This window comes from Octopus bimaculoides, chromosome 3 (assembly GCF_046866305.1).
Source record: "Octopus bimaculoides isolate indiv1 chromosome 3, ASM4686630v1, whole genome shotgun sequence".
NCBI lineage: Eukaryota > Metazoa > Mollusca > Cephalopoda > Octopoda > Octopodidae > Octopus > Octopus bimaculoides.
In genome coordinates this window covers 76,411,162-76,436,898 of record NC_142930.1, presented here as the reverse complement: position 1 = coordinate 76,436,898, position 25,737 = coordinate 76,411,162, and the positions used below count along the sequence as shown (strand labels likewise).

The 25,737-nt window shown below is 38.6% G+C and overlaps 1 protein-coding gene across 2 annotated transcripts in view; it reads left to right on the top strand.

Moving 5' to 3' along the window:
- Positions 1-25,737, top strand: part of LOC106871622 (protein scribble homolog) — a 772,291-nt gene that overhangs the window by 576,390 nt on the left and 170,164 nt on the right. For both annotated transcript variants that reach the window (XR_016241095.1, XM_089349239.1), the window contains one exon: positions 14,414-14,638. Coding sequence is in view for 1 of the 2 variants with exons in the window: in XM_089349239.1 (XP_089205365.1) it covers positions 14,414-14,638 (225 nt within the window). In the remaining variant the exon portion in view is untranslated. The remainder of the gene's footprint in view (positions 1-14,413; positions 14,639-25,737) is intronic.

Here is a 25,737-nt window from a genome sequence, read left to right as displayed (position 1 = left end):
ATTTATCTACAGTGCAAAACATACCAGGAGCCTTTAAGGTACAAAATAATAAACTAAAGGAAATGTAATATGTAACAATACAATAGTGAAAATAGATTGCAAATGCAATGATGAAAATAGCATGCATATACAATGAAACAAAATATCACACTTCAAGGAAAGAGTTCATTCAATGTTCCTTTAGATGTAGTAAGTCTGAGTCAGTTTTTTTTGACACTTTTTGTCTGCTCTTAGTAGTTATGGAGGGTGAATTTGAAGTTTGTTGTGTGAGCGGTGTCTGTTGTGTGGTGTGTACATGATGTGTAATGGGAGTGGGAACAGTTGTGTCTATGTAGGACTTTTTCAGTCTATCCGCACTGACAATGTCTTTCGCACCTTTATAGTCAATAGTGACAAATTTTTCTTAATGGGATAACACTCAGTAAGGTCCTTGGTATGGAGGGGTTAATGGATGACTAGCCATATCATTTCTCATGAAAACATGAGTCCAGGATGATATGTCCATAGGAACACAGGATTTAATGGATTGCTGTCTTGTGTTAGTGGGAGGCAAAAGTCTCCATGTAATGTCTAAGACAATCCAGATAGCTTGAGTAATCTCGTGAATGCAAAGAAACAGGAGTGATCATTTAACCAGGTAATGATAAAGGTGATCCATACAATAATTCTGCTGGGGAAAAAAGAATGTCTGCCTTGACAGCAGAATGGAGACCAAGAAGAACAATGGGCAAATATTCCATCCATTTCTGTGGGTCAGGATATGCATGCAGAGATGCTTTAAACTGGCGATGGAATCACTTGATACATCCATTTGAGGCAGGATGGTAGCTCATTATGCAGTTATGTCTTGATCCTAAGATTTTTGTCAGATCATGGAAAAGTTGAGATTCAAATTGTCGATCTCTGTCGGTTGTAATTGTTGTAGATGTACCGAAACAAGAAATCCAACCCAATACAAGTGCCTGAGCGATAGTTGGTGATGACAAATCTGCAATGGGTATGGCTTCCGGCCATCATGAGAAATGGTTTATGCATTTCAATAAGGATGTATATCCCTGACTCAAGGGCCAGGGTCCTAAAAGGTCTATGTGGATATGCTGGAAACAGGTGGGCAAATGTTCCCAGCAGTGCTTTGATGTGCCTGTGCACCTTCACTTTCTAGCAAGGCAAGCAGTTCCTGGTCCAATCAGCAATGTCTCATCTTATGTTGGGCCACATGAAAAGAGTTGAAATTAGCTTCAAAGTGGCAGAAACTCCTGGGTGTGAGATGTTATGTAGCACAGAAAACACTCAAATAGATGAGAGTAATTGGTGGAGATATCACAAAGAATCTCAGAGTTGGAAGTTGTTACAGGTAGTCATTGAAAGTCAAAGGGAGAGAACTCTGATTTGTTGCTATCTATGTCCTCAGCGCATGGTTGATCTTCCACCATGGCATCCAAATCGATCTCGGCAGGTGAGAATATGGAGTCAATAGACAAACAAGACAAAACATCGGCAGCGATATTCTCTTTTCCAGGAATGTACCGGATATCACTGGGGAATTGGAAAATGAAATTCAAGTAATGTATATCTCAGGGTGGGAAAAATTTTTGGGCTTTCATTTCCAAGCAAGAGATAGTAACTTGTGATCGGTTAAATTGTGAAATTCCTGCCTTCTAGCATGTGCTGGAAATGTTTGACTATGAGGTAGATGGCAAACAGTTCACGACTGAAAGTACTATAATGAGTCTGGGCTGGGTTGAGCCATTTTGAAAAGAATGCAAGAGGTTTCCATTCGGAACCACACAGTTTGTGTAATGCAACCAACACCAAGGTCTGAAGCATCTACAGACAATGACAGCTTTGCATCAGGAGCCGGATAGGTCAGCATAGGGACATGTCATAAACTCTGTTTGATATCCTGAAAGGCTTTGGTTTGGGTAGAAGCGAATGAGATGGGTTTATTTGCTTTCTTTCTGTTCTGCAACATATCTGTAAGGGGTGCCAATATTTGTGAACAGTTAAGAATAAACTGTCTGCAAAAATTTATGAAGCCTAGAAAATGAGGGAGTTACTGCAGTGAAATAGGTACAGGAATCTTTTCAACTGCATCAACTTTTTTAGCTAAAGGCCTGATTCTGTCTTTGTTGATGATGTGTCTCAGAAAAGTAAGGGAAAGCACTCCGAAAACACATTGCATACTGTTAATGTGAATGCTATGCTGCAACAGATGAGCAAATAGCTGTTGTAGATGCTTTTCATATTCTGCTTCAGATGAAGTGGCAATGAGAAAATCGTCAATGTACGCATACATGAAATTGAGATCATGAATGACTTCATCTTTAAAGCATTGGAAAGAGCTTGCAGCATTACATAACTCGAATGGCAGTGTTAAATACTTTAAAGCTCCAAAGGGATTGGTTACAGCAGTTCTGGAATGTTGTCAGGGTGGATGGGTATTTGGTGGTATGCACAGACAAGATCTAGTTTTGAAAAAATCGTACTGACATGTAGCAAAGCTGTATAATCCTGAAAGTGTGGAATGGGACACCGGTCTGGTACTGTGATGGCATTAAGTCATCTATAGTTCCTAGAGGGTCACCAGTTGGCAGATGATTTCTTCAGTACCATGTGTAAGGGAGAAGTCCTGCTACCGGAAGAAGGACATACAATTCTGTGTTGTAGCATGTGCTTGAATTCTGCTTTTGCAGCCTTAAGTTTTTCTGCTGACAAACGTCTTAGGTGAGAAAAAACAGGAGGGCCTGTGGTCAAAATGTGGTGTTCTATGAAGTGTGAGTTATTATTTCCATAGGACATGGGTTTTGTTAACTCTGGGAATGACTGCAACAATGAGTGGTATTTGTTTGAAGCAGCAGTGACAAAGAAAATCAGGCTGACTGTGGAAACAAAACAGTCAGTGCCATGTACACTGAGTTGCATCTTGCTGTCAATCAATTGCCTGTTCTTCAGATCAACCAGGAAGGCAAAATGAGAGAGATCAGCAATTAGAAAAACCCACTGGAAGTATCGTCTGAGTCATAGATTTAAGGTGAGAGAAATTTTGCCATATGTTGTGATAGGTAAATGGTTGTCTGCTTGCAAGGTAGTGGCTAAAGGAAAAGGTTTTCTATGTGAATATTTAACTGGCCAGATACTACAGGTATCTCCTGAGTCAACCAGGAAGCTTTTCTGGGAAATTTCTTCTTTAATAAAAATTGCACGCTCCATTCTGATGTTTCCCTGGGTGCAGTATGAGCAAGGTGGTATGCATTTCATTGCCCTGGCACTGTGTGGTGCCAATATACAGATCCCTCATTATCAACGTACTGATGTCTGGTTAGAGATCTTGAGCAAGATCAGTGTCTTGCATGTGGGACTATGTTCCTTTCTAAATGGAGGTTGCAAACTTCCGCTACCAGGTCTTCAATTGTTTTTTCCATGGCTCGTTGAAAATCCTGGAACTGGGATGCTATGGCCGCTACAGTAATGGAAGGAGGAGAAGATATCGTCGCACTGGTTATTTTCATTATTTTATCCACTGATGTTGCCAGTTGTTCCATGGTACTGATGTCGCACATGGGTGCAAGGATGGCCTGGATGTTAGCAGGCAAGTGAGAAAAGATAACTGCTTGAGAAAACTGCCCTCTAATGAATTGCCTTCTACAAGCTGGTGCATTCTACACAGCAGTTGCAGCAGTGCTTGGTCTCCCAACTGTTCATCGTTCATCAGTTTGTGAAATTTTTTCTCCACTGACAGAAAATTCCACCGTAGAATCTCACCCTTGACAGAGGTATAGCTGGCATCCACAGGTGAATTTGTAATTATTTCTCATACTTTGCTCATGAGAGCAGTTGGCAAAAAACTTATCAGAAGATGCAATCACTGCGTTTCGGAATACACATGGTTTGCTGCAAAGTAGGATTCCATTTGGACAAATCAAACGGAAATGTCTCCAGTGAAAATAGGCACAGGTGGATGAGAAACAGCAGCTATTGAAGGTGATACCATTGTTACTTACCAAGTGTATGAGTCTGGTGAAAGAAATGTCGCTGTTATGATGCCCTGTACTGCTATGTGAGAAATATTTTGCTTTCCTCCAATATCAGGTTCACCACTTTAGGTGTTTGAGATGTGTATTTGTGATGGTGATGGTGGAATATTAGGGAATCAAGACAGAGCATGTAGTGTTCATAAGTATCTTTTTCGTGGAGAGCAAACAATAAACTCAGGCAATACAAATGTTTAGCAATGACAATTTATTCGTTATAAAATGCTACTGCATCCTGGTATAATAAGCTTACAAAATCAGTCCATGTGAATACATTATCAAATGGTACCTACTGTGAGACAGGCATCATGACACCACTTGTAGAGTGCTAAAACAAAGAAAGAGAGCTAGTGGTCCTAGCTGTGGGCAGTTGGCAACCTGGCTGCCCAAAGGGAAAAGAATTTACTTTGTGTGATTTAAGGGAGATTTGGCTGTTGTTTCTAGCAACTTCTATATTTCTTCCATACCGACGTTCTTACACATCGATCATGCGCTCAACATATAATATAGAGAGTAAGAGTAAAAGAGGGAGAGAGAGAGAGAGAGAGAAAGTGATACATACAAAGTCATAGATTAAACTTTCCTCTTAGTATTTTTTACCTATTTTTCATAACATAGATACATAAAAACACACACAACTACACATACGTGATCTGTGACAACAACATACACATAAACACATACACACATCAACATTATAGATATAAGATTTAGTTTGTGTGTGTTTCTTATATAAACACGTGCACACATTGCTATTTTATAACTGTCTTCCGTTCTCCCTTCCTCTCTTTCTCTCTCTTCATTGCTCCCGTTCTCTATTCCTTTCTCCCCCCTCTCTCTCCCTCTTCCTCTCTCCCTCTTCCTCTCTCCCTCTTCTTCTCTCCCTCTACCTCTCTCCCTCTTCCTCTCTCCCTCTTCCCCTCTTCCTCTCTCCCTCTTCTCTATCGCTCTCTCAAACACATACACGTGCATGTACACACAAGCATTCACTACAATATAACTCATGTTCGTCAATGTTTTGTAAATATACAAACTACAGAGATTATCTAGACAGGACAACACATTGCAAATCAGTGAACTTCATTAGAAATGTGGGTAATTTTCCAGATTAACACCCGTACGATTTTCACTAGGGTGTTAGGGTTTTTGGGTCAGGGTTAGGGTTTTAGGGTTATGGTTAGGGTTAGAGTTTAGGGTTTACGGTTAGGGTTAAGATTAGGGTTATTGTTACAGTTACGGTTTTAGGGTCAGGGTTAGGGTTTTAGGGTTAGGGTTAGGGTTTAGGGTTAGGGTTAGTGTTAGGGTTAGGTTTAGGGTTAGGGTTAGGTAATCGTGCGGGTGTTAATCTGAAAAATTACAGAAATGTGGAAACTACCGACCCTGCCATCTATTATAACTTTTGTTGTTCTGTTTAATATATACATAGATTATGCCTCCAAAGAAGAGAGTTTGCTGGGGAAAGAAAGCAACCAGTTTAAAAAGACAGCAACAGATTGCAGCAATTCACCACATTCCAGAAGCTACTTTGAACATAATGCAAAATGGTGCATCAACATCTACTGCCCAATCTGATAGAATTCTGGCAGAACTGTGTAGCAACAGATCGCCAGCAATTGCTTCATCACAAATTGCCATCCTAGCTCCTGCGAAAAAGGATTTGTATAGTCAATTAGACGGATGAAATTTACGTATGCTTAATAATGTTACGCAAAACAGCCTTCAAACTTGCCCTTTTCATTTCATCGTCTTTTGAATTATGAACATATTTACATCATAAGGGTTTTTTCGTTGTAAGGCTTTCTTTTTTAGTTGATTTTCACCTAGCAAGACTTATCATAGATGGCGTAATAAGTCACACCCAGACAACGTCAGGTTATACTGCTAGTATAAGGATAAAATGAAATAGATACAAATAGTTTAGCACTACATCAATATCTTGTCCAAGATAAAAATATAAGAGAATACGTTAGGAATAATCCAGGAATAAAGAAACCCCAAAAAACAATGAATGAAATGGAGACTAAAATAGTAAAACACAATGACAACACTAGGTAGGAAATAAACAGGATGCATAAAGCAGTAAATGCAGTTAGAAAGAGCAGCCATATAGTAGGAACAGAAATAACATATAATAACATACCAAACAGATACATTAAAAGAAGTGGAAATATAATAAATCACAAAATTATATGGTTTAACCCAATCTTCAGATTGCAAATAAAATCTAGGATCAGACAGGAATTCTTCTCTGTACTGGACAGACATTTTCCTAGATTGAGTAAGTATTATAAAATCTTCAACAGGCATATTGTGAAGTTAGCATACATGACATCACATAACCTAGAATATTATATACACAAATTAAATGATAAAAAACTTAATAAAATAAAACTAGAATGTTGAAACAGAAAAATGGTTGATAAAAATAGAATAAGCAGCAAGAGAAATGGATAAAAAGATGAATAGTAAATATTCTATAAAAACAGATATGGGTCCATCATTAACAGTGAAGTCTAAACTCAGGATGAATGAGACCATAGTAGTAGAAGAAAGACAAAAAATAAGTGGTGATAACAACTTCAATAGCAACCAAAACACACAGTTAAAAACCAATCTGCTCAAACATAGGTGAGGATGTGGAACATGAAAACAACAAAACCAAAAACAACACAGCAACATATGTGGTCTGACCAATAAGTACTCAGACTGTTGCCATAGTAATGAAGCTAAAGCGCATAGAGTGAAGCCTCTTGGTACTGATTGACCTTGAACTCTGCTGTGCATGTGCACTAAGTTTTAACATTCTAGCTCACTTCCGCTATTTACAGAGTGCTTGGAATGAACGTGTGTAGCATATGATCATCGCATTGACTATGACAGAGAAAGTTGAGCAGAGAGAATCTGCATCAAATTTTGCCAAAAGCTTGGAGATACCTGCTCAGAGGCCTACACAAAGTTGCAGAAAGTGTATGGAGAGGAGTGTATAAGCTGCACACAAGTGTATGAGTAGTTCAGACATGTTTTCAAGATAGCCCCAAAAATGTCATTAATGATGAGTGTTCTGGGAGACCTGCAACCAACAGAACTGAGAAAAGCATTGCAGATGTGTGTGCAGCTGCAAGGGGAAATCGTTGAATCACCATCCATGAGTTGTCAGAGGATGTGCACATGAGTTATGGTTCAGTTCAGTCCATTATCACTGAAGTTTTAGGTATGAGACATGTGTCTGCCAAGTTTGTGTGAAAACTGCTTACAGCTGACCAAAATGACACTTGGGTTTCAGTTGCACAAGATCTCCTTAACTGTGTTGAGAATGACAAAACTTTTTGAAAATGGTCATAACCGGTGATGAATCATGGATCTATGACTATGACCCTAAAACAAAGACTCAGTCTTCGCAGTGGACGACCCCAAAGTCTCTGAGATCAAAGGAAACATGAATGAGTCAAAGCAATGTGAAGACACTGTTGACTGTTTTCTTCAACTACAAGTGGATTGTTCAGCATGAGTATGCTTCACCTGGTCAGACAGTAAAGGAGTACTACCGTGATGTTTTTCAGGATGCTATTTGTCAGAAAAGGCCACAATTGCATGCATCCAGTCAGTGAGTGGCAATTGCACCATGACAACGCACCTGCCCATTCAGTAGCAGTTTTTGGCTAGGCACAGCATTCCCCAGGTCTGACAGTCACTGTATTCCCCAGATTTCACCCCTTGTGACTTTTTCCTTTTTCCAAAAATCAAATCCCGCTTGAAAGGAAGAAGATTTAAGGACATTGGGGAAATCAAAATGAATGCAACATGGCAGCTGCTGATTATCTCAGAAAACAAGTTCCAGGAATGCTTCCGCCAATGAAAACAGTGCGGATTAAGTGTGTAGCTTCTGAAGGGGACTACTTTGAAGGAGATTAAATGACAAATTGGTACTTGTAGTTTTTATAGCACCAGTCCAGATACTTATTGATCAGATCTCATATAAATACTGACAGAAAAATGAATGCAAATTTGAAAATAAATTCCTGAGGAAGAGCATGATTTATAAATGTGAAATGAAGGCAGGTGCACTAAAATATGTGTACATTGGTGGGACATCAGACATGATGAAAAACTGTCTGGGAAACATTCTTGCATCATTCTTGGATGAAAATAAAAGTCACTGCGCATCTTTAGCTAACCTCAGCTGAAGACTAAAAGTGAATGGAGTGGAACACACAACTAAGTGGTCTATATTAAAAAGACACCAAACCATATGATGGAACATCATAGGTTTGCAACATATGACTGGAGGAAACACTGGAGATTTTTATCTCCCAGGAAAACATAATTAATAGACACTTTGAAGTGGTTGTATCTTGTAGTTATAAAATAAAAAAATATTTCCTGGGACTGGAACAAAGTATTATGAAACCAAAAACAACATCATTAGCATCAAACCAAACAATAGAGAAACCTCTCAAATGATGTAAACAAAATGACCTTATGTACAGCATGGAATTTATTACAAGGAAATTTTAGCATAACAGGGTCTAAATATCAAGAATACCACCATAAACCATGTACATAATATTGTGCTTATTATTATCTAATTGAACATACAAGGAAAATAATATTAGATGAATATACTGGCTCAACAGAAAAACTAACAACATCAACAAATGAATAGTAGCATCACTAACATATAACATGCCCCTTTAAGGAACAAATATTTGACAATGCAGCAGGTGACCCTGTGAAATACTTAACAATACCAAGGTAATCCCATTCCCCTCTTTCACCAGTGCCACTCAGAAATCCTGAACTGATAACATCTAAACAAATATTTGCTCCCTTATCCTTACAGCTTGTAAAATCATTAATGTAGCACCCTGTCAAAGTTGAGGTTAAATCAAAACATTCAATGCACCCCTCTCACAGCACCATGTACACTGAAATCAAAACAAGGCAAATCATTACCATCTTCTTTTCTTTCTCCTCTTACATTATTTATTCTTTCTCTCTTTTCTTTTTCCTATCCACACATGCCTTCTTGCACAAATCTAGAATACAAAGTAAAATTTCACTTATGTCCTCCCTCCCATACTGTTTCTATCTATCTATCTGTATGATAAGTCCAAATATTTACAAGAACCACACATAAATCTTACAGAACCTTCTGATTGGTGTATCCCTTAACATTCAGTACAACCAGAACACGAGAGTAATTTTTGGTTGAAGAAATGAAGACACATAATGATGGCTCCCCTTAAAATCCCAAGACATTACAAATCATATTTGTAATGTCCTATGGATGGGGAATACAGCCATAAAAGACATGCTTTGTGGAAACATATGTAGCAATGCATTAAAATATTTATGAATTTCCATCCAAAAGTTCTCATTATTGCTATATTTATCCTACACTATAGTGGGACCAGACTTCTATAAAATTACTATCAAAGATGGGAATAATAAGTTGTAGCCAGGAAAAATAGCATAGGAGCTTTTTATGAGCACACTCAAAAATATTTCCCATAAAATTAAAGGATATATATTTATATATATATATATATATATATATATATATATATATATATATATATATATATATATATATATATATATATATATAAAAAATTATTTTTGGGAAGTGTATCTAAAAGCACATGTAAAGCTATAAATGATATCATGTAAATAATAGGAAATAATGGAATGAAAAACCCTTCTGGATAAAAGAAGTTGAGGGCTGTCCATGTCAGCAATACACACAGACACACACACGCACACATATATAGGCACCTCAATCAAGTAAACTCTCCTCATATTGCCCTCTTCCCACATTTCTCCAGCTGCAGCTCTACTTGATACTGCTATACTTGTTATCCTGAACCATTTCACTTGTTAGCCATTTCTTCATTTACTAATATTGTTCTCTACACCCACAGGTTCCATAGGCTATCTTAACCCCTCGAACATCAAAACATCTTCCCTCATGCACTATACTTCTCTCTTTCTCTCTCTCTCTCTCTCTCAGCCAACCCAAACATGTCATCTCTCTCCTCCTCACTGTCAACTGTATCATCAATTCTACCTAACAGCTAGCATCCTTCTAGCCTCCTTAACCCTTTCATTACCAACCCAGCTGAAACTGGCTCTGGCTCTGAGTACAAATGTCTTGTTTGCATAAGTTTTGAATTAAAATCTTCCAGCAAACTTTAGTCACAATTCATGTTCCTAACACTAGCTGAATGATAACTAAATTATTTTACTAAATTTTTTGTTATATTTAAAGTAATTGAAAGAAACACAGAGCACCTCAAAATAAATACAGTAATGAAAGGGTTAAATCATGCATCCCCTCCCTCAACCTTTCCGAAGCTTTAAAGATGTTGCCTACCTCCCTCTCTCCCATTTCCCTTATCTCTTTCCTCCACCCATATACTCTTGCAAAGCCCCATTCACTGTTACACACCTCATACCTTGAGGAGCCACATGGGCACCTCATCACCACAACTTGTCTCTTCATTCTTACTTTCTTTCTCCTAAATGTGAGTAGCCATGTAGCTCCTCTACAACATTAACTTGAACCTGCTCACTTCCTACCTCTTCTCCCATACCTTAACCCCCAGCTAACATAAGGACGCCTACCCCTACCTCCTTTGGAATTTGTTGATTTGCCAGCTGCATAGCAATTCAAAGGTGCTGGTGGAACAAAAAATGCACCCATTTCACACAAAGTGGTTGGCATCAGGAAAAATGTCAGCCATAGAAACCATGCCAAAGCAGACACTGAAGCATAATGCAGTCCTTGGACTATTGGATCCTTGTCCAACTCTCCAACCATGCCAGCATGGAAGGCCAGCATTGAAATGATGATGATGATGAACACACACACACATGTATGTACATATATACATACATACATGATGGCTGTAAACTTGTGTTCAAGTATTGCCATTACCTGATCGAAAGTCCCTCACATGCGAAGGCTAGGACCAACCAGTTTTGTGATAGGTCTTTCTTTTTTTTCAAAGCAATGCCTGTGCATGATGATTTTTTTATAGTGAGGAAAGGATTTGCTCAAATCCCACTCTATGAACATGAACCACATAAACTCAAAAAGAAGAACTAGTCTACATCATCAAATATTGTTAGTGCTGCAGATTTTTTCTCAGAGTTTCACTCTCCTAGAAAGATGTTATGACAACAACAGAGGCGCCTCCCACTCCCAGTGGGCCAACTGCATGCCTGGACTACTAACCCAGGTATTTCCACATCCCCACACATACATACACACACATGTACACATATTGCTTGATGGCTGTTGAGTGCTCACGAGTTTTTTGTCATACATACATACATAAACTTCTTTCAATTTCCATCATCCAAATCCACTCATAAGGAATTGATTGGCCCAAGACTATAGTGCAAGACACTTACCCAAGGTGTAATTCAGTGGGACTGGACCTGAAACCATGTGGCTGGGAAGCCAAGTTCTTAAGCACACAACCATATCAGCTGTATTAACATTTAATATGTTAATACTGATTGTATATCTACCTAGTGATTCTCACATCGCTACTTTATGATTTAAGAAAAATTTGACTGCTATTTGTAGTAGGTTAAGTGACTATATAGAAGGTCTCTCATTTGCTTGATCACCTGGTAACTATTGTAATTACTTCCCTGTATTTTAAAGCAATAAATTATATATGTAATTGTAGTGATGAAATGAGATAATTATGTCTTGAAATGAAGTGAGATTAATTACACTTGAAATTAATTTTCCTGTTGTCAATCATTTTGTTTAATTAAATTAGAGTTTTAGCCCTAAACTCTTTGACAGCAGTATTAGATATATTTTAAAAACAGTAAGTAATACAAAGAAATTGAGGTTTGGGATTACTGACCACTCCTAATTTATTAAGTGGTTACCAATGTATTACAGTGTAAGTGGGGTCCACTCCTTGATTCTTCAGTGCTGTAAGGAGCAATGTGAATTCTATGGAGTCGAAGGCCATCTCAAATTCAGCAAAGGCAAAACAGAGTGAGATGTTGTAGTTTTTCACCTTTTCTTGCAGTTTTACTGGTAACCTGAATGTGATCAATAATAGAAAATCTTGTCTTCAAGCCAGTTTGTTCTTTTGGTTGATAGAGGTCCAGGGTGCCAAACATTCTTCTAAGCATAATGCAGTTCATTTTGTCACCTTTCTTGTAAAGAAATACCACTGCTAGCATCTGTGAAACAGCTTGATGAGCATCATCATGATGGGTTCTCCACTGTCCTGAAGAATATCAACACAGATGTTATCCTCACCAGTTGCCTTATCTCTCTTGAGTTGGTTCACGTTCACTCTCATATCTGATGGTATGATGGGAAGAGGGCATAGGGTTGGTGTTGAGTTGTTGGAGAATGGATGGTCTTGAGGTTGTCTGGTGCAATACAGTTTGCTATAGAATTCCTCACATTGCAACATTGAAAGATCTTTACAGCAGTGCAACATCAGCCCTTAAGTTACACTAAGTCAGTGATAAGATCAAGCTAGAGAAAGGAGCAGGACAAAGCGACAACATCTCACCAAAGTTATTTACATTGTGCCTGCAAGATACTGTCATCAACAAAATCCAGTGGGACGAAAAAGGCATCAACATTGATGGAGAAAAACTACAACACCTGGATTTTGTATATGATATCATCTTGACAGTGTATATACCTAAGGAACTGGAGGAAATGCTCATCAATATCCACACTGCAAGCCAATCTGTCAGCCTCAACATGAACCTTGGAAGGACCAGAATCATGTTCAACAGGCATGCTGTGCCAGCATCCATCAGTGTAAACAGCAAGACCATAGAAGAGGTAGACAGCTATGTTTACCTGGAAAAATGGTGACAAAAGATGGAAATCTCTTCTGGGAAATCAAAAGAATAGCACTTGGTTGGGTTCAATGAAAATTAAAAGAAAGATCTTCAACAAGTACATCCTGCCAGTGATGATTTACAACAGTGAAACACAGGTTCTCAAGAACTGCAATTATGAATGCCTTCATTGTAACCCAATGAAAAATGGAACAAATCATGCTCAGCATCACTTGTGGGACAAGTAATCCAACACCTGGATACAACAGCACATGAGAGTAGACAACATCATAAGAACCATCAACAAGTACAAATATAGATGGGCTGACCACATAGCACAACTGAAGGACAACAGATAGACAATCAGGGTGACAGAATGGACACCAAGACAATGGACAAGATAAAAGCTGATCAAAGAGAAGGTGGCAAGATAATCTCATCCACTACTTTAGACCTATATAGTCATGACTGACCAGAGACAGATTGGTGGAAGGAGGTCAAGGAGGAGTTTCTTCTTCAGGAGTGATGAAGCCCTAGAATGGAGTGGTTAGCAATAGGAAGGGCATTCAATTGAAAAAATAAAAAGATGGTACTCTAAAAAGTAAATCTTTTTTCATGCATGAAAAATGCACTTAAAACAGATTTAGAATATTACATTTTTCTTGACAGAGGTAAATGTCAGAGTTAAAAATCAGCAAAATATACTAAGGTATGTTGTTGCTAGGGAATCAGCTGGTACACCTAGAAATCATACATACTTCCTATACTGATTGTATATGTATTGTATTTAATCATATATAAGTCACTCCTCCAATTTAGTGTTAAGTCTTACTACAAGTCACACTATAGTTTTTTCAGTTAAAATCAAGTAGAAAACAGTATGACTTATATACCAGTAAATATAGCATCTGTGTAGATGTCAGGAATTAGTTATGTGGTGGTGTAATTTGATAATAGGTGTGCACAAAAAAAAATTATATCTTTCTAAGAAGCATAGAAATTTGTTAATTCTATGTTTAATCTTGTTTTAAGTTGTAAGTTGGGAATAACACAGAATCTATACTACCTGACTAATGTTAATAAGACCTAGGTTACATCAAAGCCAGAGCATTCAAAATGTAGTCATCTGGTTGTCAGGACCAAACACTCTCTCATTGATTTTAATTTGCAAAATATCTAAGAATAACCATAAATTTTATTATCATTGTTTTTATATCCAATTTTTTTTAATGTTTGCATGGGTTGGACAGGCTTCTAGTGTAACATCTCTGCATTTGTTTTGTTTTTCTTTTCTCACCCTTTTCGTGAGAGAGCTTTGCAGGTCAATTTACGTCACTTCTTCTTATGTTTTCCTTGGTCTTCATCAACCACAGGTCCTTCCACTTGGAGCAACTGGCACTTATTTAATCCATCTATCATCGTACATGTCATGTGTCTATACCAGTGCAGTCCTCTGTAGCACACTAAGTTTAATTCCTTTTATATTCAGTTTTCTTGTTTGATGCTGCTGACTGCAAGGTTTTTTATTTGTTTTTTCTTTTACCTAGGTGAATGACCAAAGTTTACTTGGCACCAGTCATGCAGAAGCTGTGCAAACCTTACGGAGTGTCAGTGATGAAATCGAGATTCTTGTCTGCAGTGGTCATTCTGAAGAAAAGATACTGCCAGACATTACTCCCTCTCCTCTTACACCTGTGTTGTACAAACCTGATTCCAATTCTATCTCAAACATCAGCAGCCAAAAAAGTGATGACCCTCTTGTCAGCTCACAGGTCAGTTAGTTTTTCATACATATATTTTTTTTCTCACAAATATACATATATGTACAAATGCATAAATATATGTAAATGTTTGTGTGTGGAATTAAAAAGAAGCCTGGTTAATAAGTTTAATTTCTTTCCTGTGATAAGGTCTATCCTAAACATTAGACTTCTCCTCATGACAAAATCATTTACTCTAATTTGCAAATATTTGTATTGAAACATGTCATCCCTAGCTTTCCTACTTCTACTGTTTTACATAAGTTTAATGTTAAAGTTTTTAAGAACTTAAATATATTTCTTTATCATTCCAATAAAACTTTTCAAGCATATCATGTAACTTTAAAGCCTTAGTTTTGGTTGAGCTATCACCAAGGAATCAAGAAAAGAACCACTGCAAACTTAGGCAATATACACATTTCTCTAATTGCATCATTCAACCGAGGTAGTAAATAAATATTATCTACTCTACAATTGAGTGATTAATGTTAAAAATGGCAGACCCCCGATAGTAAATCTTATTTCAAAACTTTGTATTGACAGTCTAAAATTATAAACTGATCAAATATAGTCTAGCATGCAAAAATAAATGTTTCTTTAGGTTGAATTTAATTTACAGAGTGATCATGCAGACTCTCATACAACAGATGGCATTTTAGTGTTTCACTGTCGTTGCTTATTTTATTTAAGCCATTCAAAGACCTGTTATTTATCAAATATTTTGACTTTATGAGATGAAACACAAAACCATTTTCCTCTTTGTATATTCACTTCACATGAGGCAAGTTGACAGCTAACATGTTCTGGTTTCTCTTTCCAAGGATGTTAAGGAAACAGCAAACCTAGATCAGAATCGGCTCACTTTTCAGCTGTCTTAAACCACAAGGTGCATTATGCTAAATGAAAAATCATTTGCTGATCTTTATTTCTACAAGTTTAAGAATATGTGTGTAAACTAGTCATTACTAATACAATTACCTTATAACAAGTTTGCTTGATAATCTCAAAACTGGCAAATGCTTAAACAGAACCATTCTTCAATCAGGTCTGGTGTTCATCTGTATTTTTTGAAGCGTTTTTATATAATTAATGTTTTTTTAATTTAATAATCAATAATTTCTAATTTAAGAAATTTATTTTCAAATATTGTGACTGCATCATAAACTTTCTCTAAAATCCTTTTTTGAATACGCTATGTGATTAAGAAATGTTCTTCCCAACCACTTGGTTTTGCGTTCATTCCCACTACATGGTACCTTGGACAAATGTCCATTGACATAGCCCCAAAGCCTTGTGAGTGGACTTTGTAGATAGTACCCAAAAGAAGACCATCATATAAGTGTGTGTGTGTGTGTGTGTGTGTGTGTTTGCTTGAGTGGGTTTGTATTTGTCTTGTCTACATATCTGATTGATAATTGATTGTAAGCAATGACTTCTTTAACAGGATAGTTTGCTTGCAGAAAAGTACACCTAAACTTCATGATAAATCTTGAAATGTTGCATAATACAGTGTCATTTATTTCAGGCTCTCCATGTACACATGTCTGAGCAGTTTGTTGTTTGATTGACAGGGAAATCATTACCTCACTTGGAAATAAGTGGAGGGTGAAGAAACTCTGCTTCAACATACTCCTGACTGACCCATTCAAGCATGGAAAAGTAGACATGAAAATGATGACAATGACTGATAAATCATCATCATCATCATCATTTAACATACCCTTTTCCATGTATGGGTCTGACAGAATTTGTTGAGGCAGATTTTCTACAGCTGGATGCTCTTCCTGTCATCAACCACCACCATTTATCAAACAAAGTAATATTTCACCATAGCTAGATATATTTTTCATGTAAGATGGGAAACACACAGCCTTGCTGATACAAAAGTGATGCTCTCTCTCTCTCTCTCTCTCTCTCTCTCTCTATATATATATATATATATATATATATATATATACAACAAGCTTCTTTCAGTTTCCATTTAACAAATCCACTCAGAGGCTCAAGTGTCCAAAAGTCCAAAGCTTCAGTCAGCAGAAGACACTTACCCAGAGTGCTACACAGTGCAACTGAACCCAAGATCACATTAGGAAGCAAGCTTCTTAACCACTCAACCATGCCCATGCCTATATAATTATATACTCAATGTTGTTATACAGCTCATGGCAAGGCAAATGAGAGCATAATCTGTGACCTCTGCCAGAAGTGTCCCAGAGAAGAGAGCCAGTACATACAAAAACAACATTCCCTGAAGCAGGAGAGTCCTTATGAAATGAAGAATAACGATCTCAAATTGCTTAAATAAACAACATAATGATAGCAAGAAATTCTTCCTCAAAAATTCACTCTAAAAGATTGAAAATAAACCCAGCCTCTCTCAAGAAAAAAGCAAGGGAAAAAAGAAAAACTAGGGCAGTGGAAAATATATAATTAAATCTTTAAGCCTTCCACAAGTTTGTGAAAGTGTCTGTCTCAGTGCATACAAAATAATGCCACTGTTTGTAGAAGATAATTTACTAACTGCAGATCCAAGGATAAGTGACATGCTAAATAAACAATTCCAAAGTGTCTTCACCTCTCCACTGGGAAATATATAAATAAGCAGCACTGCAGATCTACATGGGAAAGAGGCAACCAAAGATTACATTGACATAAAGGAGGAAGATGTAATATTGGCTATTGATGAGAGGAACTCAAACTCAGTCATGAGCCAAGGTGGATTTCCAGCTGTTCTTTGAATGATGTACAAGAAAGTTCTTGCAAAACCACTGCAGGTACTTTTTCAGAGTTCCCTTGCATGTGGTAAACTTCCCAAAATGTTAAAAGAAGGAATAATATACCCTCTCCGTAAAGGAGAAAGCAGAGATGCTAAGGATTGCAGGCCTTTCTCTCTGACCTCACATGTTAGCAAGGTCATGGAACACATTTTCAGAAGGCAGCTGATCCTGTTCCTGGAAGAAAATAACTTGCTCATAAAGACGTACCATGGCTTCTGTCCAGGAAGGGGCTACCTCACATGGCTACTACAGTATTATGACTGAGTATTGAAACAGCAGCTCAACTGGTCAAATGGGGATGTGATATATCTTAACTTTGCCAAAGTCTTTGACAAAGTTGATCATGGGATGATATGTCACATACTGCATGACTTTTTAAAAAGTAGAAGTCAGAAGTTGCAGCCAGTTGTATTCTCTCTGGGGAGACATCAGTTCTCAGCAGAGTCCTTTCAGGGGACTGTACTGGGACCACCACTACTGTGTGTGGTGGTTCTGTCAACATGCTCTCAGGCATACAGTTAGCCATTCTCTCCAGCTATGCTGATGATACAAAAGTACACAGGCAGTCAAGAACCCTAGTGACATCCTAAAACTGAATATCTGAATGCAATATACAAATGGGATGAAGAAAATAACATGCACTGCAATACCAAGAAGTTTCAAGCACTCCACTATCACCCACAAACAGACTACAGTTGAAATACATAGGACCAGTGAGTAATGCAATCTCCAAGTCAAAGTGTGTAAGTAATGATGCAACATTCCATGTGCATATTACCAAGACAGCAACACTGGGTAGCTGGCTGGATTTGAATATCATTCAGAACTAGGAGAAATGTTACCACGCTACTCTCAGTCATCTGGATTATTACTGCTCCCACTTGTTCTGTCACAAATTTTATGCTCTCCAGTGACCACTGGAGAGCATAAAATTTGTGGCAGAACTCAAGGTAATCCAGTACCACTACAAAAAGAAAATGGTAAAGCTTTGTTAAGCTATGCATGAAGATAATCACAAACAGGAGTGTCAAAGTATCATTTATTCCACTTCAGTCATCTATTTTGTGAAGGAGAATACAGTCAGCCATTTAAACTTGAGTCTCGTTTACTGCCTAACTGAAAGTGCCTTCTCTATGTGGACCAGCTCGATAGCTAGCTTGCAGTGACGGTCCTTGTCTACAGTGACTCTGTTATGAATTCATGGGTAATGTCCTACATAGCTCCCCCTCAGAACTGTTGACTGTCATCAGAACTGAGGTGTTATCACCCTACCTGTGCATGTAGTTACTTGGCTCTTTGGCGACTGTTTCTCAGGGGTTGGTGCGACTTGCCTTTGGCAGTCTCTGTTTGGTGGTTAAACTACTTGAATAGAACTCATTATTGAGATGGGCCATTTTCAATATGTCAATGGAAACCATGTCCTGTCGTTCACCAATCAGGAGTTAAAATGACTTGACTCCTGTATGAATCATTTCATATGGGCCATCATAGGGTGACTGAAGGGGTTTTCGCCATGCATCTCAACAAACGAACACAAACTTTGCCTTGTGGAGGTCATTTGGTGTGGATGACCTAGGTGTACCATGAATTGACATGGGAGTTGAACATAGTTGGCTCATGCTGTCTCTCAGTTGCTCAGATGGGGCACCATACACCATTTCTGCAGAAGATGTGTTGAGGTCTTCCTTCAGAGTGGTGTGGATTGCCAGCATCTCCCATGGAAGTTGGTCAATCCAGTTGGGCTTGTTAAGTATGGTTGTGAGGGGTTGGCCTTGGGTTAGTAGGCTGTTGTGTGTTTCATTGGGATGCTAAAAAATTCACAACATCATTCGACAGCTTCAAGGTGAACTGAGGTCCATGGGTGGATGAGTTGCTGTCTGGGACACCGAAACAGGTGACCCAGTTTGTGATGAAGGCGTGGGGGATTTCCTGTGTTTTTGTGCTGTGGAGAGATATAGCCTAATCCAATGAGTGAAGCAATCCACTGTGGTTAGTAAGTATGAGCAACCTTGCAAAGGTGGTAGGGAACCAGGGAGGTTAGTGTTGATGTGGCTGAAATTGGCCTGTAGGGGTTTATAGCTGCCAAGAGGTGCTTTGGTATGTTGTTGGATTTTGACTTGTTGACAGGGGATACAGGTTTTGGTCCACTCCCCAATTTGCTTTGCCAGATGAATTTGCATGATATCAGGTGCTGTGTGGCTCTGGTACTAGGTTAATGGGACGATTGGTCTTGGCTTCCTGGTGGATACATTGCAAAGTAGGGATACATTGCAAAGTAGGAGCCAAAGTGCACATCCTGCAAGGAAAGGGAGGTGATGGTAGTGTGATAGGCCCTGATCTCATCATCTGTTTGGTGAACTATAGCCATAGCCTTCTAATGAAGACTTTCTGTTACTGAAGCTATATAGGTATCAAAGTAGATAGGGGCTCTAGGGAGTGCATCAGTGCCTGGGCTGCTTTTTCCAAATTATGTATTGAATGTCTGTTGTGTACTCAAAAATGGCTGATAACTGTTGCTGCTGACATGCGGACTATGGCTCTGACGGCTTGCTCATAATGAAGATGAGTGGTTTGTGGTCTGTGAACACTGTGAAAGTGTGACCTTCAAGAAAATAGTGAAAGTGGCAGACACCTAGATGGGTGTCAAAAGTGCTATATTTTTGTTCAGGTGGTCATAGTTGTTGACTGAAGAAGGCTAGAGGTCACCACTGACCATTGATGTATTGTTCCAAAACTCCTCCAATGGCTGTGTCAATGCTGACATATGAGATGAGAAAGCATGGTTGCTTTAGCAAGAGCTTCTTTTGTGAATTTCAAGGCTGAGGTCATTGCACTGTCCCACTCCGCCTGTCTTTTTGAACTTTCTCCTGACAGCAGTTTGTACAGGGGTCTCATCATTCTTGCTGTCAAGTGGATGAAATGAAGATAAAAGTTTACCATACCCACAAATTGGCACAGAGCCTCATTTGTGGTGGGGCATGGAAAGGACAGGATAGCTTTAACTTTTTCTGGTGTAGCACCTGCACCTGTGATACAATGTCCCAGGAAGTCAATTTCCTAACATCAAAGACACACTTGGCAGGGTTGACTACCAAGCCATATTGTTCCAGTCTATCAAAAGGGATCACTAGGTGCTTCTTGTGTAGCTCCACATTTTGTCTTGTGACAAGGATGTCATCTAGGTATATAAAGACAAAATTTAGACCCATGCACACAGAATCCATCAAGCACGGGAAGGATTGTGCTGCATTTTTAATGCCAAAGTGTTATGTAGAAGTTTTGTACAGTCCAAAAAGAGTGATCGCAACAGTTTTAGACACATCATCATCTCATACTGGTATTTGATGGTAACCTCAGATGAGATTGACCTTCAAGGAAAAAGAAAAACCCAGCTAACTGGATTGAGAAGTCTTATGTATGCAGAATGAAGTAGTGGTCAGGTGTTGTGTTCGTGTTGAGATGACAAAAATCTCCACAAGGTCACCAACATCCAATGGCTTTTGGTTCTACATGTAGAGGTGATGACCAGAGATTGCTTGATTGGCAAATAATACCCAAAGTTTCCGTATTGCTGAACTTGACCCTCATAATAGCAAGTTTGTCTGGTAGTAGACGATGTGTGCAGCTGTGCAATGGAGGACCAGTGTGGTGCTTCGTTCCATGGCAGATTGTGAGATTCAGGCAGCTCACAAGGAGATTTGAGAATTCATTTTTAGTCTGAGAGACAGCTGTATATATGAGGGGCAGCAAATACAGATGCTGGGCTCACACTGATTTCTGCTTCTGTGTTGATTAGAAATCTTCATCCAGAGATCCTATCATAAACATACAGGAGCAGTTGATTGTGTTTGCCAGCCACCAGGTTGTTTAATGGCAACTGACCCTGTGTTTCCTGGGGCTGATGACAAAGGGATCTTGAAGCTACATGGTCACTTCCACTTGGTAGCCTTTGTCCCAAACTTTGTGTGATAAAAACACAGATCATCTTGTGTAACTTCACCATACCTTGGGGCTGACCTTATGGTGTTGATTGTGTAACTCCACCAGACAAAAATTGCTTGTCAGCCACTGACTGCCATAGGTCCTTGATGTTGGTCTGAGTTATGAGGGACTGGACCTTAGGTGACAATCTACAGAGAAATATCTCCCTAAACAAGGTTACTCATCAGTGGGTACTGATGCCAGCATCCAGTTCGTTAGCTCAAAAAGCTTGGAATTGCCTAATCCTTCCACATCCAGTGTCCTGGCTGCTGCTTCCTTTCATTAAGCCGAAATGTTTCTCTTTTGAAGTGGCATATTTGTGAGTAGCCAGCACTTGAGATAGGATGTCTAACACATTTGCTACTGTGTCCTCATCCAGTGCTGCTGTTACATATGAATATTTTGTCAGGTTGGAGGTGATCTTCTTTGTATGGACCTTTGATTCAACATGTGTGAACCTGAATTGCAGGAGCTTCAGTGTAACAGTGCTCTTGCTTGCCACATTTGTGTGTTTTCTATATAAAAATAGTCACAAACAAGCGTATGTTGGAGTATCACTTATTCCATTTCAGTTATCTACAATGTATGAGAGAGTACAATCAGCCATTTAAACCCAAGTCTCATTTACTGTCTAACCAGAAGTCCCTTCTCACTGTGAACTAACTCAATAGCTAGCCTACAGTGAAGGTCCTTGTCTACAGTTCATCTGTTAGAAATTCACAGACAACGCCCTACAATGGACTCAGTGCAACAGATTAGCTACTGGGAGAAGTTAAAAGAGCTAAAGTTCTGCTCCCTAGAAAGGAGGTGCAATTATATGCCATGATATACATACAGAAGATCCTGCAAGAATTTTGGAACTGAAAGTTTTACCAACCACCAAACTGGATGACAATGCAGAGTATCAAAGATCCCATTTTCTCCATCTAGAATCAAGACCCAATACTGTAAGAGCTTGAGTTTCAAGGGTCAACAACTATTCAACATTATGTCAAACAGTCTCAGAGATTTGTGAGGTGATGTAGAATTCTTCAAAGAGCATCTGAACAAATTTTAATCTGACTTATGACATGAACCCAGATCATGGCAGGAGGCACAAAGAAGAACAGCTCCATCCCAATTCACTATTTCACCATAAACTAATATATATATATATATATAACCTTAGGTTCTGGTAGGGTATAAAGGTAGAGTATTTCCAGAAAAGCACTCAACCTGAATTACAGGTAAGTTCACCACCATCAATTCACTGTGAAGAAAGTTCACCGCAAGGAAAGTTGACTGAGAAAATATACCCATAGTATCTCACTATTTTATTGAAAAAAATTTTGAATTGATGATGGTGAACTTTCCCTGCAATGAATTGATGACAGTGAACTTACTGGACTTGCTCAGCCTGTGCTCTGGGCTATCAACACTATTGGATTTGAGACTAATACCAAAATTCTTCAAGTGTAGAAAATCCTGGTTTCGCGATGGTAAAACTGTTGTGTGGGTGTAGTGAAGAGTAAACTAAAATCCAAATAATAAGAAAACAAAGAAATCCAAATAATAAGAAAACAAAAAATTCGGCACTGTCATGCTATTAGCTGTCAGAAGTGAAAGTGCTCACTGCTAGTGAAGTATCTGTCTGTCTGCCTGCATGCCTGTTGCTGTGTCCGTCTGTCTGTCTGCCTGCTGGTTTGAGTTGATACTTTGGCTTACTTACTTACTGATATCTATCTACTATCTATCTAGCTATCTATCAATCACTCGTCCACCTTATTAGAAAACACAAATTTAATATAAAAACATATTTCCTGAAATTGCAAATTATTTAAAATATAAAAATATAATTTTCAACAGAGAGAATTTATCAAAATAGAAAACAAATGAAGTTTGAAGTTTAAGAATAATAGGATCGACCACTCACGACTAGCTAGCGCGGACGCGCGACTGCGCGTTCTGGACCACTCTGCTTTAGTAGTACCCTTATACTCTGTGTGTTTTCAAACGCATGGATATAGGTGTCAAATTTGTTCCAATAACTTTCGAGTAATAGATAGAGAGAGAGACAGACAGACATATAGCTCGCTCCGGCCAGTCATGGTATTAGCTGTCAGTAGCCAAAGAATCGACAGGCCAGCAACAGGCATGCAGGCAGACAGACAGATACTTCACTAGCAGTGAGCACTTTCACTTCTGGCAGCTAATAGCATGACAGTGCCAAAAATTCATTACAATTGTTTCTGTACCAACTCTGCTTGCAACAAAAGTTTATACAAAAATTTGAAGTGAAAATTTATGTAATATTTGCAGTTTTAAACATTAGTGTGGCACCTTTAATGCAAGTCTGATGAAGTGCTACTATAATGTCTAAAACTGCAAACATTATGTGAATTTTCACTTGGAAATTTTGCTTAAACTGGCATTGCAAGCAGAGTTGGTACAGAAACAATTGTAACAAATCATTACAGATGTGTTAAAGGATTTCTTTGTCTTCTTATATATATATATATATATATATATATCATCATCATCATCATCATCATCGTTTAACGTCCGCTTTCCATGCTAGCATGGGTTGGACGATTTGACTGAGGACTGGTGAAACCGGATGGCAACACCAGGCTCCAGTCTGATTTGGCAGAGTTTCTACAGCTGGATGCCCTTCCTAACGCCAACCACTCAGAGAGTGTAGTGGGTGCTTTTACGTGTCACCCGCACGAAAACGGCCACGCTCGAAATGGTGTCTTTTATGTGCCACCCGCACAAGCCAGTCCAGGGGCACTGGCAACGATCTCGCTCGAAAATCCTACAGGAGCCAGTCAGGCGGTACTGGCAACGGCCACGCTCAAAATGGTGCATCTCATGTGCCACCCGCACAAGAACCAGTCCAGGGGCACTGGCAACGATCTTACTTGGCTTGCCGGGTCTTCTCACGCACAGCCCATTTCCAAAGGTCTCGGTCCGTAGTCATCGCCTCGGTGAGGCCCAATGTACGAAGGTCTTGCCTCACCACCTCAGCCCAGGTCTTCCTGGGCCTACCTCTTCCACGGGTTCCCTCAACTGTTAGGGTGTGGCACTTTTTCACGCAGCTATCCTCCTCCATTCTCACCACATGTCCATACCAGCGCAATCGTCTCTCTTGCACGCCACAACTGATGCTTCTAATGTTCAGCTTTTCTCTCAAGATACTTACATATATATATATATATAATATATATATATATATATATAGAGAGAGAGAGAGAGGCATGGTTAATTAGCTTGTTTCTCTACAACATTGTTTCAGTTTGACTCTCACTGCATGACACCTTGGACAATTTTCTCAATTCTCTACTACTATAACATGTAGGCAATAAAAGGCTTTTGAGTGAATTTTGTAGACAGAAACTGAAAGAAACCCATACTATATATGTGTGTTTGAATGTGTCTGTGTGCATGTCCCTGTGTATGTGCCTCTCTTCTGGCATGGTTGTGAATGAGTGTCAGCATCATACAAACAAGGCCTTGTGTTTCCAATTAAAATCATTCCTGGCCATGGAGAAACATTACTGTGTATGAGAACAGGTGAAGGTTGAAAACAGGACATCTCAAATTTTTGTCTGATCTATACAAGCATGGAAAACTGGTTAGAAAAATAATAACATTTTTTTTTGTCTTTAGTTAGTAAGTGTTATTTCCTAATTGCTTTTCTCCAGAAATCAAAAGAAATGACAATTATTCCCTTCAAATGTCACTTGTGACCTGGACATTGATGTTTTGAAACTGACCTACTTTCCATTACATTTCAAACAGATTCAGCACCAAGTTGCTGAAGCAGAAATATCATTGTAGCAAATATTCTGCTCAATACTACAGATTTGCTTGTCAGTTGCTTGACCTTAACTACCTGAGCATGTCTCTTAGTGGTTGACAATATGTGCATCTCTGCTCATGAGCAGGAGTTTTGAGAGAGCATTATACCCATATGTTGAGAGGGCATTTTGGGGGTTTGAATAAATCTAACAGAAGCAAAGTTTGAAGGAAACATTAGCCATTTTACATACTTTCTAGGAGTAAGCAAACAGGAAATAACAGTTGCTAACCAAGAACAAAAATCATGTTACACAGTGTAATTATATCATCAGCAGAATTTCATGCCTATTTTCCATGCTGGTATGAGTTAGACCAGGGCTGGCCAACCTGAGGCCCACAGGCTGCATGCAGCCCACAGACTTTTATCTTTTGGCCCACTTAATACTTTCTTGAAATGGATTTATTTAAACAAACATTTAAAAAATTTTATCAAAAATTAAATATTGTAATGAAAAGTAAAAAAGTAAGATACTATTGTTTTTGTAACAATAATATTTCATGTTGAATCAACAA